At 40.7% G+C, this 14060-nt stretch overlaps 1 protein-coding gene across 1 annotated transcript in view; it reads right to left on the reverse strand.

Annotated features, from left to right (window-relative positions):
- CDH2 (cadherin 2) overlaps positions 1-14060 on the reverse strand; it is a 209086-nt gene that overhangs the window by 25378 nt on the left and 169648 nt on the right. The window contains exons 9-14 of the mRNA XM_059409398.1: positions 13219-13404; positions 8956-9209; positions 7846-7988; positions 4515-4748; positions 3987-4220; positions 1871-2010 (exon numbers count right to left, since the gene is read on the reverse strand). Coding sequence (XP_059265381.1) covers positions 1871-2010; positions 3987-4220; positions 4515-4748; positions 7846-7988; positions 8956-9209; positions 13219-13404 — 1191 coding nt within the window. The remainder of the gene's footprint in view (positions 1-1870; positions 2011-3986; positions 4221-4514; positions 4749-7845; positions 7989-8955; positions 9210-13218; positions 13405-14060) is intronic.

Below are 14060 nucleotides of genomic sequence, written 5' to 3' on the forward strand. Positions count from 1 at the left end.
AAAGGATAGATTAATTAAGGATTAAGCCAAACATGAATTTTAATATCCAAAGACATTTATAAGCAAGAAACCCTGGGGCATATTTATAGAGCCACTTTAATTAGTCAGTATTCAAAGCAGCTTTACACATGAGTTAAGTTTTCAACATATTTTAATAGGCATCTCTTCTACATGCAAGAGTTGAGGTGCCATAAACCAAGTACGGAATCTGGAATCAGAAAAGGTGGACCTCAGTTTTGGCTCTGCCAGTTACAAACTCTGAGAGTTCATCATGCAACTGGCTACAAATGGAACATGGAGAACTCTAGTGGGTTGCCATAAAGGCTAAACACAAGAGTGGATGTGAATGTGCTTTGGAAAACAGAAAGTGATATAGGGGCACCTGGGTGGTGCAGTTGGCTGGGTGACCAGCTCCTGGTTTCAACTCAGGTCTGATCTTAGGGTCAGGAGATCGAGCCCCATATCGCATTCAGCTCGGAGTCTGTTTGAGATGCTCTGTCTCTCTCTCTGCCCCTCCTGCAACTTGTATTCATGTTCTCGCTCAAATAAATAAATAAATAAATCTTTGAAAAAGCAAAAGCAAAAAAACAAAAAACAAACAACAAACAAATAATAATAATAAAAAACCCCCACAACACCCAAAAAGTGATCTATTATTTCCTCAGAAAAAGGAAAGAGAAAATACGTTCATGAAAATTTGCTTTTACTCAGATTAACAGTCTTATCACTAATTGTCTACATATATAATTAAGACAGTACATTTGAATTTACTGATAATAATCCATGACCCAAGAATTCTGAGTTCTTTTTTGACTATCGTGTTGAAGTTTGTATTTTTAAGTTGGAAATAACATAATTATCAAAGTATTTAAAATATAGTCACCTGTCATGGTGACTTTTCATAGATTACATTAGTATCTTCCAGCTAATTACGAGAGGTATGGTCTCAGGATGGTTAGTTTAGGCTGTGGCATCAGACAGACTTGGATTCAAACTCTGTGTCCATCACTTCTTACTTCTGTATGAGAATCCAGTCAACTTTAGCTTTGTTTTCTATCACAAAAGGGGAGATACTCACAGTGTAATATCACAGGGTTTCGAAGATTTAAGAGAGACCAGCTTTTATGACACCCAGCAGAATGTGGTACAGGCATTATAGATGTGAGCCATGGCAATACCTAAAATTTGCTTTCAAACACACCTTTAGGTGTTCCACATATTGGTCACCCTCATCCTTGAACATGTATGCAGTTCCTTATGTACACAGTGGTATAGAAGCTCACGTGATTTTATAGCCAAATGGGAACTTCCACATGTATGACACAGGCAACATCAAAGACTCTAGTGATACAAAGATGAACTAGATATGGTCTCCAACTTCAACTACTTCTCAAGAATTTAAGACTCTTGAGGGCAGATATTTGTTGGCTCTGCCCACTTCTGTATCTTCGGTGATCAAAATGGTGTATAAAATATTGAACTTGCTTCGTAAAAGTTTGTAGAATGAATTATCTAGTGCTTTTCCCCTTGTAGAAACTAATTTTACTTATACTTTAGATATCCAAAGAAGAAAAACTATAAAAAAATATTTTTATTAGCATTACTATAATTGGAACTGGGTTTAAATCCTAGCTCCTCAATGTTAACGATTTTCTTGCAGAAAAAAATACGACGACATTTGGCACTTTGAAAAACAAAAATCAAGAAATGTGCGGCACATCTAGGGAAGAATTCCCCCCAAATATTTGATAAAGTGACAAACAGGAAACTTGAGACCATTTCCTTACTTCTTGTGTGTATTAACATTTGTCCTATCCCTTGAATTACGTGATCGCAAAATTTCATCTCAGAGGTTTAAAATATAGCTCACCTGGTCTTCTTCTCCTCCACCTTCTTCATCGTATTTTAAGATATTATCTCTGACATCATCTTCTGGATCAATTAAAAGTTGCTTGGCCTGACGTTCTTTATCCCGGCGTTTCATCCATACCACAAACATCAGAACAAGGACTAAGTAGAAAGAGTTAAAAAAAAAAAAAAAGTGTCATAATTTTAAAAACATGACCTTTTTAATCACTGCTTTTCACACTAATAACATATTATCTGGGTCAAGAGCATGTAAGGCCTTTCTCAGTCTGTTCCCTCTCTCTGGCCTGCCGTGAAGAGAGAGAAGGCTGTGCTGGGGCCGGAGCGCAGGACACAGAGCCTGAAACCTTGGGTTCCAGAACCTTGTCCCTCGGAACTCACTAGCGGAATGCCTCGCCTCCATTTTATCATTTACCAACGGGGGACAATAACCATGTCTGTCTCTGACTTTGGCTTGCTGGAGGATAGGACACTCCTAATATAATGGTTTGTGAATTCTAAACCAACAAACAATAATAAGTTAATTGTTCCTTGTTATGCGACTGCTGTATCACTGAGGTGGGTCAGCCATCGTGATCCTGTCCCCCTCAGAGGGAAGAGCACTCCCCAAGGAAGGAAGGTGCCTACTAGGATGACTCGAGTAGTAAATTGGAATTGGGTTGGCAATTGGGTCTTGAGGATTTTTGGCTCCCAAAGGCTGGTGTTTTTCTCCTGTGCTATTCTGCATTCCCTCTCCTACTAAAACGAACGTTTCACTGAGAAGCTGACAGGATTCGTTTTGAGCGCTGAAATAATGTTAGGCTTTCCTGTTTTACACGTTTGTGCCAGATCTGGCACCGTGATTTTTCCAGAGGGTTGACGTTAAAATGAGCACCGGTTCATTTTCTTTCAAAATGCTACAGTCACTCCTTCACCACCATCATCCATCATATCAAAGTCTTTCTTGATAAGGTTGGCATATATGCCACATTTTAGTTCAAACTGAAACATATCCCTAAGAGCACATCTAAGGAGGGCGTTCTCTCTCTCAAATCTGAGGATATCGGTTTACATCCTGAAGCAAGAGATTTAATGACTCCTATTTGAGCACATTTTTATTATTGGCCATAAAAGTAAATATCCTCCTTTTAAAGCCAGATACATGATCTCATTTGCCATTGTTCCAGGGCTAAATCTAGCAAGTGGATTATTAGTATAGCATGCAGGTTTCAAATTATAGTCAAAGTAGTCTCCACACAGGAAGTAAAAAATGCCCAGGCTTCTATAGTAATTGCTCGGAATAAAGGGACAGAATTCTAAATTGCCAGAACACTTGTAAATGGAGAAAACATAAAAGAAATGGCCAACATTTTCAAGGAAGTGATTGGTGCATAGCATGGTCGCACAATAAGCTAAGTCCTGCTGCTATTTAACAATAAAACACAGGGCCCCGGCAATTTATCCCTTTAACCTGCACGCTTAGAAGTGGCTCCTAAAGTACTTTCCAGTGGTTAATTTCTTGCATTCCCTTGAACCAAAGATTTCAAAGTGTCTGAAAAAGGAGCAATTCTTTAATCTAGACTTGCTCTAAAGACAGACAATTTATTGAGCTATGCAATCACTTCTATTATCAAACGTGCTGTATGAAGTACAATCGCTCACTATTTTACGTACCCTTCAGTAATAAATACCTTGATCCCTGCCTGACTGGAGTCGGCTGCTGACTGTGCTTTATACGAAGGCAAGCCAAGGAAAGCAATATACTTATTTTCCTAAATCATCAACCAAGTGCCATGAATCCATACTCAAATCATAAGCTAAGAGCTCACACTTAGAACCGTCTAACATTTTTCTATGAAGAGAGTTTGCTACAGTCCCCCCAGCCGTCAGCATCGGAAAAGGGCTGCAATGGGTCAGGGGCGAGGAGGTGGGTCGGCTAGATTTGCTCTAAAGCATGTAAGTGCCCCAGGGATTTTCTCACTCTGCGGGGGACCTGACTGTCCCATATACGTTGGCCAGAATGCGTTCAGAGGTCGAAGAGAATTGTCAGATGATGTCAAAAGGCAACAGCAAGAAGTGACTTTTCAAAACATCTTAGGGGGTTGAAGAATTAACCTCTAGGAGACAATGTCAGCACTTACTGAGCAGGATAATGATGCAGAGGAGGATGGCAATAATGGCCCCCGTGCCCAGCCCTGCGCCCACGATTCTGTCCACATCGGTGCAGTCCCCGTTGGAGTCGCACTGGCAAACCTTCACGCGAAGGATGGAGATATTCGATTTGGGGGGATTCCCCGAATCTGTGATTATGATCGGAACTTCATAAATCCCAGCTTCAAGAAATTTTATCTTCAAATTAAGCTGAGCGAAATCACCTACATGAGAAAGGAAGAGGTATGGTGGGTAGTTAATACATCATACGGTAAAAAAACACGCAGCATTTTCCAGAGTGCATTTACTACTTAAGAGTACATATCAAGCAATACAACTATGCTACACTGTGAAGACATTTTTTTAGGCTGTGAGAGTTTTTAACATCTTACTTAACTTTAAGTAGCTTTTAAAATATATTTAATGAGAATATTATAAAGCACCTAAAATTAACTTCTCATATCAGGCTTCAAAACCTCTCGGCTGCACCTATCGTCAAATAATTAACCTGTTCTTACCATTCAGCCGAGTGATGGTCCAATTTCTCTTAATAGTCGCTGGAGACAAAGGAAGATCAAAAGCAAATGGTCCAGCATTTGGATCGATGTCATAGTCAAGTGCTGTGATGTTAATTGAATTGGGGTCTGGAGTTTCGCAAGTCTCTGCCTCTTGAGGTAGCACTTGAGGGGCATTGTCATTAATATCAAGTAAATAGATCTGCAGTGTTCCTGTTCCGCTCATAGGGGGTATTCCTTCAAAGGAGAAAAATCACAGAACAATGCTGAACAGGTCTTTCCTTTGAGTCTCCATTACGGTGGAATTCTCAAAGCTTCTAGCCCGCTTCCCCTCATCACTGTGTAACCTTGGAAAAATCTAGTCGCCACAGCACCTAGCAGACTGTTTCTCCAACAAGGCCACTTCCTGCTTCCTTTCTAGGATGACCCTGAGCTGCCCCTTTTGGTGTGCCCAACTGAGCACTGGGACAACGCATGTCCCTGCAAAGTGCAATCCTATACCTGCTTTTCCCTCACTGACCATTACATGGGGCCGTGTGCATACCACGTTCCTCTAGCCACTGTGGGGAATACAAGAGAAGCAGAACATGGGGCTTAAGACCTTGTGTATTTTTTGGATGGAGAACCAGGACATGCATGAAAAAGTGTGAGAATGCTTTTAAGGCTCAAACATAGCTATGAAATATTCAACCAGTCTACAGATGGGTAACACAGACCCATAGACCTCATCTTGGGAAGGAATGCCACGGAGAAGAGAAATAGGATTTATGGTTCAACCAACTACCTGCTTGACCAAGAATTAGGCTGCTCTATATACATTATTTCATTGTAATCCTACAAAGCAGATTTAAACAGATGGAAAACCCATAGCTCTGTGAGCTGCTCATGGTCACACACTCTTGGAAGTGGTGGGGTTACTACTCAAGATGGGTCTGCCTGACCCCAAACCCGTTCTCATTCCACGCTAAAAGCTATCTCTACTAGTTTTTGTGATTCTTTAATCTGGTCATTTGGCCTCTGCTGTATTATATGTATTTTCAGTATTATATTATTATATATAAATAATGAGGTAATTATTTTATTTCATTTAATTACATAATTTATATTATATGAATAGAATAGAATAGAAATAGAAAAAAATGTTAAAATCCTAAATCTGAGACCCAGAAGCTTCAGTGACCTGCCCAAGAACATGTGATTAGAACTGTGCACACATCCACTGCTGAGACAAGGAGAAATCTCTTTGGACCTGTCTGAAGAACACAGACGGTTCTGGGAGCAGGGAGAATAAAAGTCGCAGGGCCGGGGACGAGGTGGCTGCGTACAATATTCTAATAATGAATATAGCACCAAGAGCTCAGTGATAGTCCACAGTTTGATGAACTTTCACACTCATGATCACACATAATATCATTTGACTCTCATCACAACTTTAGAGAATAGGCAAGCCGCTAAAATAACTTATCAATAATGAAATGAAGGCACAGAGAGTATAAGAGCTTGCCCCATCATTAAGAAGCAGAACCAGGGCTTCACATTCAGCCTCGATTAAAAGTCAAGTGCCTTGTCAAACATCAAGGCTAATACAGACGCAACCACCCACTTCTCTCTCCTGTCAAATGCCCTTTCAATTAGAAAAATATCCACCTTGGTGAATGACAAATCTGGTTGTAACGCACAACCAACATCCATACATATAATTTTACAGCTCTTTAAATCTCGACATAATGGTGCAAGATATATTGCTTTAAGTTCCCTCATAGAAGAAAGCCACCACTTACATGCAGTGAGAACATAAAACAGACACTCATGCTGTGCTCTGATGTGCAAAGGCAGAAGCTGTCCCTACTACGTTTCAACTCCAAATATTTGAACAGTAGGTCTAACATTAGAGAGGATAAGAAATATAGCTTTGACCCTCTCACCATGTAGATTTATGATAAATAATCATCTCACTGAATCTTACTATAGAGGATTCAGAAAGGCCCATTGAAACGGTTCTTATCAAAAGTGTCTACAAGCCACGTTTTTCAAACTGCTCATGTTGACCACCAAACTGAAGCCTGCTAGTTTTATTAGATGCTAACGTTGGTAGTCTAGGACTGAACGATTTTCAAATGTGGTTGTGACTCAGGTTTAAAACTATTAACAGAAACATTTATTCAAGTCTTTATGTCAGGCACTGTTTAAAAACTATGTGTACAAAACACCTTAACTATGAGTTAATCACTGCTGCCACTATCCCCAGTAAAGAGAAAAAGGAAAGGATATATTTAAAATCTCACTGCCAATCCCACAGTTAGGAAGTAGTAGATCTGGAGTCTGGGTCCAGATGGTCAGGCAGACCTTCAGAGGTTGTACTCTTAAACACATGTCATACTGAGGGCTGACAAAGCAAAATAAATCCATCACCAGGTTTACGGAAGTCATTTTTGTCTTATATAACTAAAAGAGAGAGAGAGAGACAGAAGAAGGAAGGAAGGAGGGAGAAAAGAAAGAAGGAAAGAAAGAAACAAGTCTATCTATTAATCTCAATCATTTAGAATTTGGCAGAGACCCAAAGGGGGATAAAAAAAAGGACTAGATTTTATGTTCTGAAACTAATATACAAAACTTGTGTACTCACTCACTTTATGCATGAAATTATGAGTTTCCTATCCATGGTAGAATAGAGGCAGAGAATTATAAAGAGAAAAAAATGCTAGAGACTGACCAACTGATGTCAGCAAACAGACTGATCATAACAGATATAAAAAGATCACCCAGGGGTGCCTGGGTGGGTCAGTGGGTTAAAGCCTCTGCCTTCCGCTCTGGTCATGATCCCAGAATCCTGGCATCGAGCCCTGCATCAGGCTCTCTGCTCTGCAGAAAGCCTGCTTCCCCTTACCTCCACCCCTGCCTCTCTCTCTGCCTGCCTCTCTGTCTACTTGTGATCTCTCTCTGTCAAATAAATAAATAAGAATCTTAAAAAAAAAAAAAAAATCACCTCAGGAACCAGTGTCTGGGCCACTGAGGCGCGAGGCTAGACTCAACTTGCAGGAAGGAGCAGTCAGTGTGCCACAGGGCAGAAGAGCTACAGAGGTTTGTCGTCACGACACGAGGCTACCACCGAGGGCCCGTGGACATGGCGAACATTCATTATAGAAGTTAGGGAACATTGAGAACACCCAACGGAAATGGAAAATAGACACAGGGGCCACAGATTCATAAAGGTCAGTTTTCCAGACAATTGAGCTTGAGAGAAAACCTCATTTCCCGATGATGCATTCATGATGAGGCTCTACTCTCTTTAACGACATATGTGGTAATACAGTGACCATATTTAATTACGTACCATTGTCAGAAGCAAGGAAAGTAGCATTATAGATATTGTTTTTCACGTTTGGTGATTCTCTGTCCAAAACAGCGATTGTTGTTATTTGCCCATTCACAGGATCTATTTTTAGCCAATTGGCAGGATCAGATAATTTTGTGTATCTACAAAATGAAAGCATTAGTAAGTTTATTTTTTTAAATATACTTAAAAAAATAACTACGCAGAACTACACTCTTCAAAGAGAGTGCCACTGTCGGAGATCATATAAAGTAGATGGATATGTATCAGTCGGTTTATCAGCATAAACTCCTTTTTATTCTGCACGGAGAGGAACCTTTCAAGCTCAGATAACCAATATATAGACTGGAAAAAATTTCCTGTGTTTTGAAAGGTGAAAGTTGTAGGAGTTCAATACACCTACTAGTTAGCTATTTATCTATCTTGATATCAATGTATAGAGAAATGAAGAAGACACGCAATTATCTGTTAGCAGCAGTTCTGAAAGAGGTTAAATTATCTATGAGCTAATTTAAAAAATTATCATCACCAGCAATGGAGAGGAGTAATGTGGGGTAGGTAGACTCTGCCAATGATCTACTCCCTCATCAGGAAAGATAAATTAGATTTTGCTGAGGTTGGAAGTCTTACAGATATGTTTTATCAGCCCTATAACTACTGTACAGGTGAGGCAAAAATAATTAGCTCTTATATCTTGTTTTTGGCTTGAGTTTCCTTTTTTTCCTGGTGTGTGGAGAAGAGAGAAATGTTATAGCTTCTAAGAGTCCCCCATTTACTTGCAGTGAAAACTTCCTGCAACGTTTGGTATAATAGCACTGGCTAAGTTATTATGAAATATGAAGAGATAAAAGGGGGCAGAGAAAAAAGAGGCAAGGAACATCTTTTTTTCTTCAAATAATACATGAGTAGATCCATTCTTCTACTTCCTATCTGATATACACTCACTGATCTACTTCCTGACAGGAAGCTTCATCAAGGAATTAAAAATAATTCTGTAATGAGTCGTTTTAGTTCCAGTTCAAATTTCTCATTCAAATGGTAGATTAATTTTGTGCACAATACAGAACATGAAATAAATTTTTAAAAAACGCCACGGGTGGCATTTGATACCTAATATTTTGCTGCATATATCGATCTGGGTCCTGAGCGGTGAACGTTGTTAACATGGTACCAGCATGAAGGCCCTCTTCTTGGCGAATGATCTTGGGGTTTGGGGCAAAGTAAGGGTTTTCATTCACATCAATGACTGTGACAGACACTGTTGCAGTTGACTGAGGTGGATGCTGGATACCCTTGGCTAATGGCACTTGATTTTCAGCAGCGACAGTGAGGACAAACATCCTATTTGTTTCAAAGTCAATTGGCTGAGAAAAAGAAAGGAAACCATATTTTTGCAGGAACTAAGAATATTTGCATTCTACAGTTTTCAACTCCATTTCCCAAACATTAATTTTTCATTCACTATACCATAGGTTCCTCTCAAATGTCTGGAATGCATGCATTAGCACTGGCCAATGACTGAAATATTTATCACAATTGAGCCTGTTTGTAGAATAGATTTGTAAATCTCCGATACTTCAATGATTTATGTTCACAAAATAATGCATATTACTATTGCACTGATTGCATTCATTCAGCAACATCTTAAAACTTGGTTATTCTTAAGAACAGCATTATTAACCAAAAATACTAAATAGTCTGAGGTCAAATGAGAACCCAAATGTCTAGATTATACTCTAAAACGTTGGGATCAAGATTAGTCCTCATCCGTCTGTGCTGAAGGCCAAAACAAACAAATAAAATAAAGCCCCAAACTATAAAATCTAATTTTTTCATAAAAGAAAAACTTAATTCTATTTAAAAGTGTCATTCATAAAACTAAAAAAAAAAATAAAAGTATCATCCATAATTTGAAATACATTTTAAAGTACAGACATGTACATACACTTATGAAAAAATAACAGTATTTGTAGGTGGAAGGGCTTTTTCTTGTTTTTTTCTTATTCCTTTACTTAGCAAACTAAAACTCTGGCTGTCTCCCCCCAAAAATTTAGGTATTCTACCAGTTTGTAAGAATCCCTAATATAAGAACAACACTTTAGGTAAAGGCAATGCAGAAATAACTCATAGTGTAAATATTAACTTCCAAATTTCCACTGAATCCTACTGTCAACAGAGAAGTTACCAGGGGTCAAGTGATCAGACTGGACTTTTATTTTACCCTTGATTTCCCCTAATCACCTTCTAGTGTGGGTGCAGATTACAAATTATTGTGCCATAAGAATTTGAGGGAAAAAAAAGAACTTAGCGATCTCTCCTGCCCTTAAAGTTGGTCTAGGAAGGATTAGGAGCAAAGCTAATGAAAATGTCCCATTATTAGTTTCCTACCCTAGACCACTCCTTAAAACCTTCAAACACAGAGTTTCTTTTTCTCTCACTCTAAAATCACCAATTCAACTTCCCTTTCTCAACTATTTTAAATAAGACAGTATAGAAGCCAGAAAATAAAATAGAAAAAAGAAAGGAAGAAAATAGAATAGAATTCTTTCAGTGATTTCATTAGCTCTAAGCTATGTATTTATTACACGTGAAGTTAACATCCCCTTACTTCCAGCACTCAGTGTTTGTTTTGTTTTGTTTTTGACAATTAAAGATCAAAAGAACTAATTTTTTAAAGTCTTGAATATAGCATTTAAAAACAGGAGTATAAATTCACAATATTTTCCAAAACGCAGGCACTGTTTGTCCCGACTCATCCCCTTTTACTTTTGTGATGATTTTGGGTTTGTCCTCTGAGTCAATACTCAAAGGGCACCTTGAGAATAATAGGTGTGCAGCATCCTTCCTAAGAGCTATCAATCGGTGATTGATACTTCAGGATGCAAAGACTGCTGGGAAGATGGCAGAGGAGGAGGATCCCGGGCTCAGCTCTTGCAGCGTGGTTGCCTGGAGAGCACCCCCATCAGCATAGATAACCCGGAAAGCAAACAGGTAGGTGGGAGAACTGACTTTCTGAGGCCTGACATAGACAAGAGGCCACAGCGGAGCAGACCCACCTCCTCCGATCGCTCTTGGCAAATTCCATCGAAGCACTGCCACAAGCCTGACAGTTTGTGAGCAGCCCAGAGGAGGGCCACCCACTCCAGAGACAGTCCTGCCAGGGGAGAGGGGAGGACAACCACATGCCAGTCTGCCTGCTGGCCCCACCCACCACCAAAAGCTTCTCGGGGACAACACAGGGAAAGTGCCGGCAGTTCGGGGCTACTTCATCTCTGGTAAATGCCTGGTCTGGCTCAACTCAAGCCCAGTGTGGCCTCTGACTGGCCCACTAACACCATGGGGACCAGACTCTGCCCACAACAGGCAGAGAGCCATCACAGGCAGGATGAAAGCAAACATAGGTCCACCACAACGGTAGGACACCCCTGGGGCAGTACACCTAGGAGACACCCCTGAAGTGCCAGGTTCTGGGGAAAAGGGGGCATTGCATTGTGGGACCTCTTCATCATTAAGCCACTACTTCTAAGTGAGGGAGACGTCACTGACTTTCCTAACACAGAGAAACAGACCCAGCAATAGACAGAATGAGGATACAGAGGAGTATGTCCCAGATGAAAGAACAGACACAAATCACAGCAAGAGACCTAAGCAAAATGGAGATAAGAGACATGTCTGATACTGAATTTAAAGTAATGTTCATAAAGATCTTCCACTGGAATTGAGAAAGGAGTGCAGAACCTCCACGAGAGCCCCCACCAAGAGAGAGCAGCCTTTAAAGAACCAATAGAGCTACTGGACTCACCAAATGGAAATAAAAATAGACCACCTGGAATAAATAGCAAACAAGAGGAAGTAGAAGAATGGATCAGCCACCTAGAGGACAGGGTCTTGGAAAGTAATCAAGCTGAGCAGATGAGAGGGGAACAACAATACAAAGAATGAGAACAGACCTAGGGAACTCAGCAACACTATCAAGCGTAGAATTCGCATGATAGGGATCCCAGAATGAGAAAAGTGAGAAAAGGGGGCAGTTTTGTCTGAAGAAAGAATATTAAGAACTTTCTGAATCTGGGGAAGGAAAGAGAAATCCAGATCCAGGAGGCGCAGAGAAGCCTCCAACAAAACCAACCCAGAGCGGTCTGCACGAAGACACAAAGTAAATAAGGTGGCCGAAAGTAGTGATAATGAGAGAATTTTAAAAGCAGCAAGAGAAAGGAAAGCAGTGACATACAAGAGAAACCCCATGTGGTGATCAGTGGCTTTTTCAACAGAAACTCTACAGGCCAGAAGAAAGTGGCATGATAAATTCCCACAGCTGACAGGAAAAAATCTAGAGCCAAGAATACTCCATCCTGCAAGGCTTTCATTTAGAAGAGGAGGAGAGATAGAGTCTCCCAGAAAAACAAAAGTTAAAAGCAAAACCCCACATTCCTGTCACCCAGGATGCCATCGACCTCTGGGTCCCAAATTCGCAGCCCAGTCACTGTCCTGCCCGAGTGAGTGTGCAAGGCCTGCCACCTGCTTAGTGCCAAGTCAACACGCCTTCACCACAGACGGACACTTCTCCCCTCAAATTCCAGCCCCTGTGCTCAAGTCTGTGCACAAAAGTGGGCCTCAGTGGAAGAGCAGAACGAAGCAACCCAAATAGTGACACTGGATCTGTGGGATACATCATGGATAAAAGGAGTGTGCTCGGCTGAGAACACGTCCAGCAAGGCCACCAAAGAACAATACGCACGGCACGATTCTGGTTAGTGAAAGAAACACACCGAGGATAAAGAAAACAGGATTTTAAAAATACTAAGAAGAGACTCTTAAGCATAAGGAACAAACTGCAGGTGCTGGAGGGGAGGCGGGTAGGAGAAAGGGGTACCTGGGGGGTGGGCATTAAGGGCGCCCTTGATGGAAAGAACACTGGGTGTTCTATGCCTCTGATGGATCACTGAACTCCACCTCTGAAACTAATACTATACTATATGTTAATTAATTCAATTTAAATTAAAAAAGGACCCCCCCAATACTTGAGGATGTGCCGTACCACGAACACATCTAACTACACCTACAGTCAACACTGTGGAGGACAGTCCTGTCTTCAGAATATTACAATTGTCCAAAACGATTGAAACACAACTGTCTCCCAGAGACAAGGTGAGAATATCTATGTTGGCCTCAAGGTAGCCTCCACGTAAACTGAACCAAAAAACACCGAAAAACAAATGGGGCCTCCCCAAAATATATTAATTCCAGATTTAAAGCTGTCTGAAGCGGCGGTGGGGGGGAACCTAAAATTCAAAAGGGAACTACAGGCTAGGGAGCACGTACTGGTCGATGCAGGCTGCCGGTCAGAGAGATGAGTGGCCCAAGGGCACTTACTTTGACGACGGTGACCAGGCCGTCATTGCTGTTTGGGTCCGTCTGAATGGCAAAGCGCCCCGTAGGATCCCCGCCGCTTATCCTGTACACGGCATTCCAGGCCGGCGTGTGGGGCTGATCCTTGTCCGTCACAGTTAGATTCGCCACTATGACATCTACCCTGTTTTCAGGGACTTCACCATAGAACTGCAAGAAAAAAAAACCTCGGTCGAGAGGAGCGACATGGACCGGTGAAGGACAGGGCGTCTTGATGACCACACTGCCCTGATTTTACTGCTCCATTAAATCTTTATTACCCACACTAAATGAGGAAATCGCTAATACACGTAATCACAGCATTTATGTTTAACTTTTAAAAATACTATCACTTTTCTCAGCAGTCAAAATTTCTTCCAAATGATGTTATAGTTTCATTAATATTAAAATTAGTATCCATTTGTGAGTATCTGGGTGATTAATTCAGGGCTGGAGAAAAGGACTTGTCGGAGGGAAATAATTTTCCTCAAGAGATAATGTATCTATATGCTAGACAAAGTGGCATAAATCAGTCATGTAATATCCGTTCAGTTTCCTGCACCTGAAAATATTTATAAATTTTCTGTTATAACAGCACAAAATATTTTTAGGCCATTTCTTCCAGGTGGCATATTTTAACAACTTCATCAGTGGACCTGGGAGACTTGGAGAAAACAAATTACTTAGGCGCCTCATTTAAAAGTCCTGGTGACAGCAAACGTCTGAGAGAGTAGCCAGTCTACGATGAGGAAAAGCAAATTCTACCTCTATTTAATGCATTTATTATTCATGACAAAACTTCTCAGTAATGGACCACAGACCTAAAT

This window comes from Mustela nigripes, chromosome 8 (assembly GCF_022355385.1).
Source record: "Mustela nigripes isolate SB6536 chromosome 8, MUSNIG.SB6536, whole genome shotgun sequence".
Lineage (NCBI taxonomy): Eukaryota > Metazoa > Chordata > Mammalia > Carnivora > Mustelidae > Mustela > Mustela nigripes.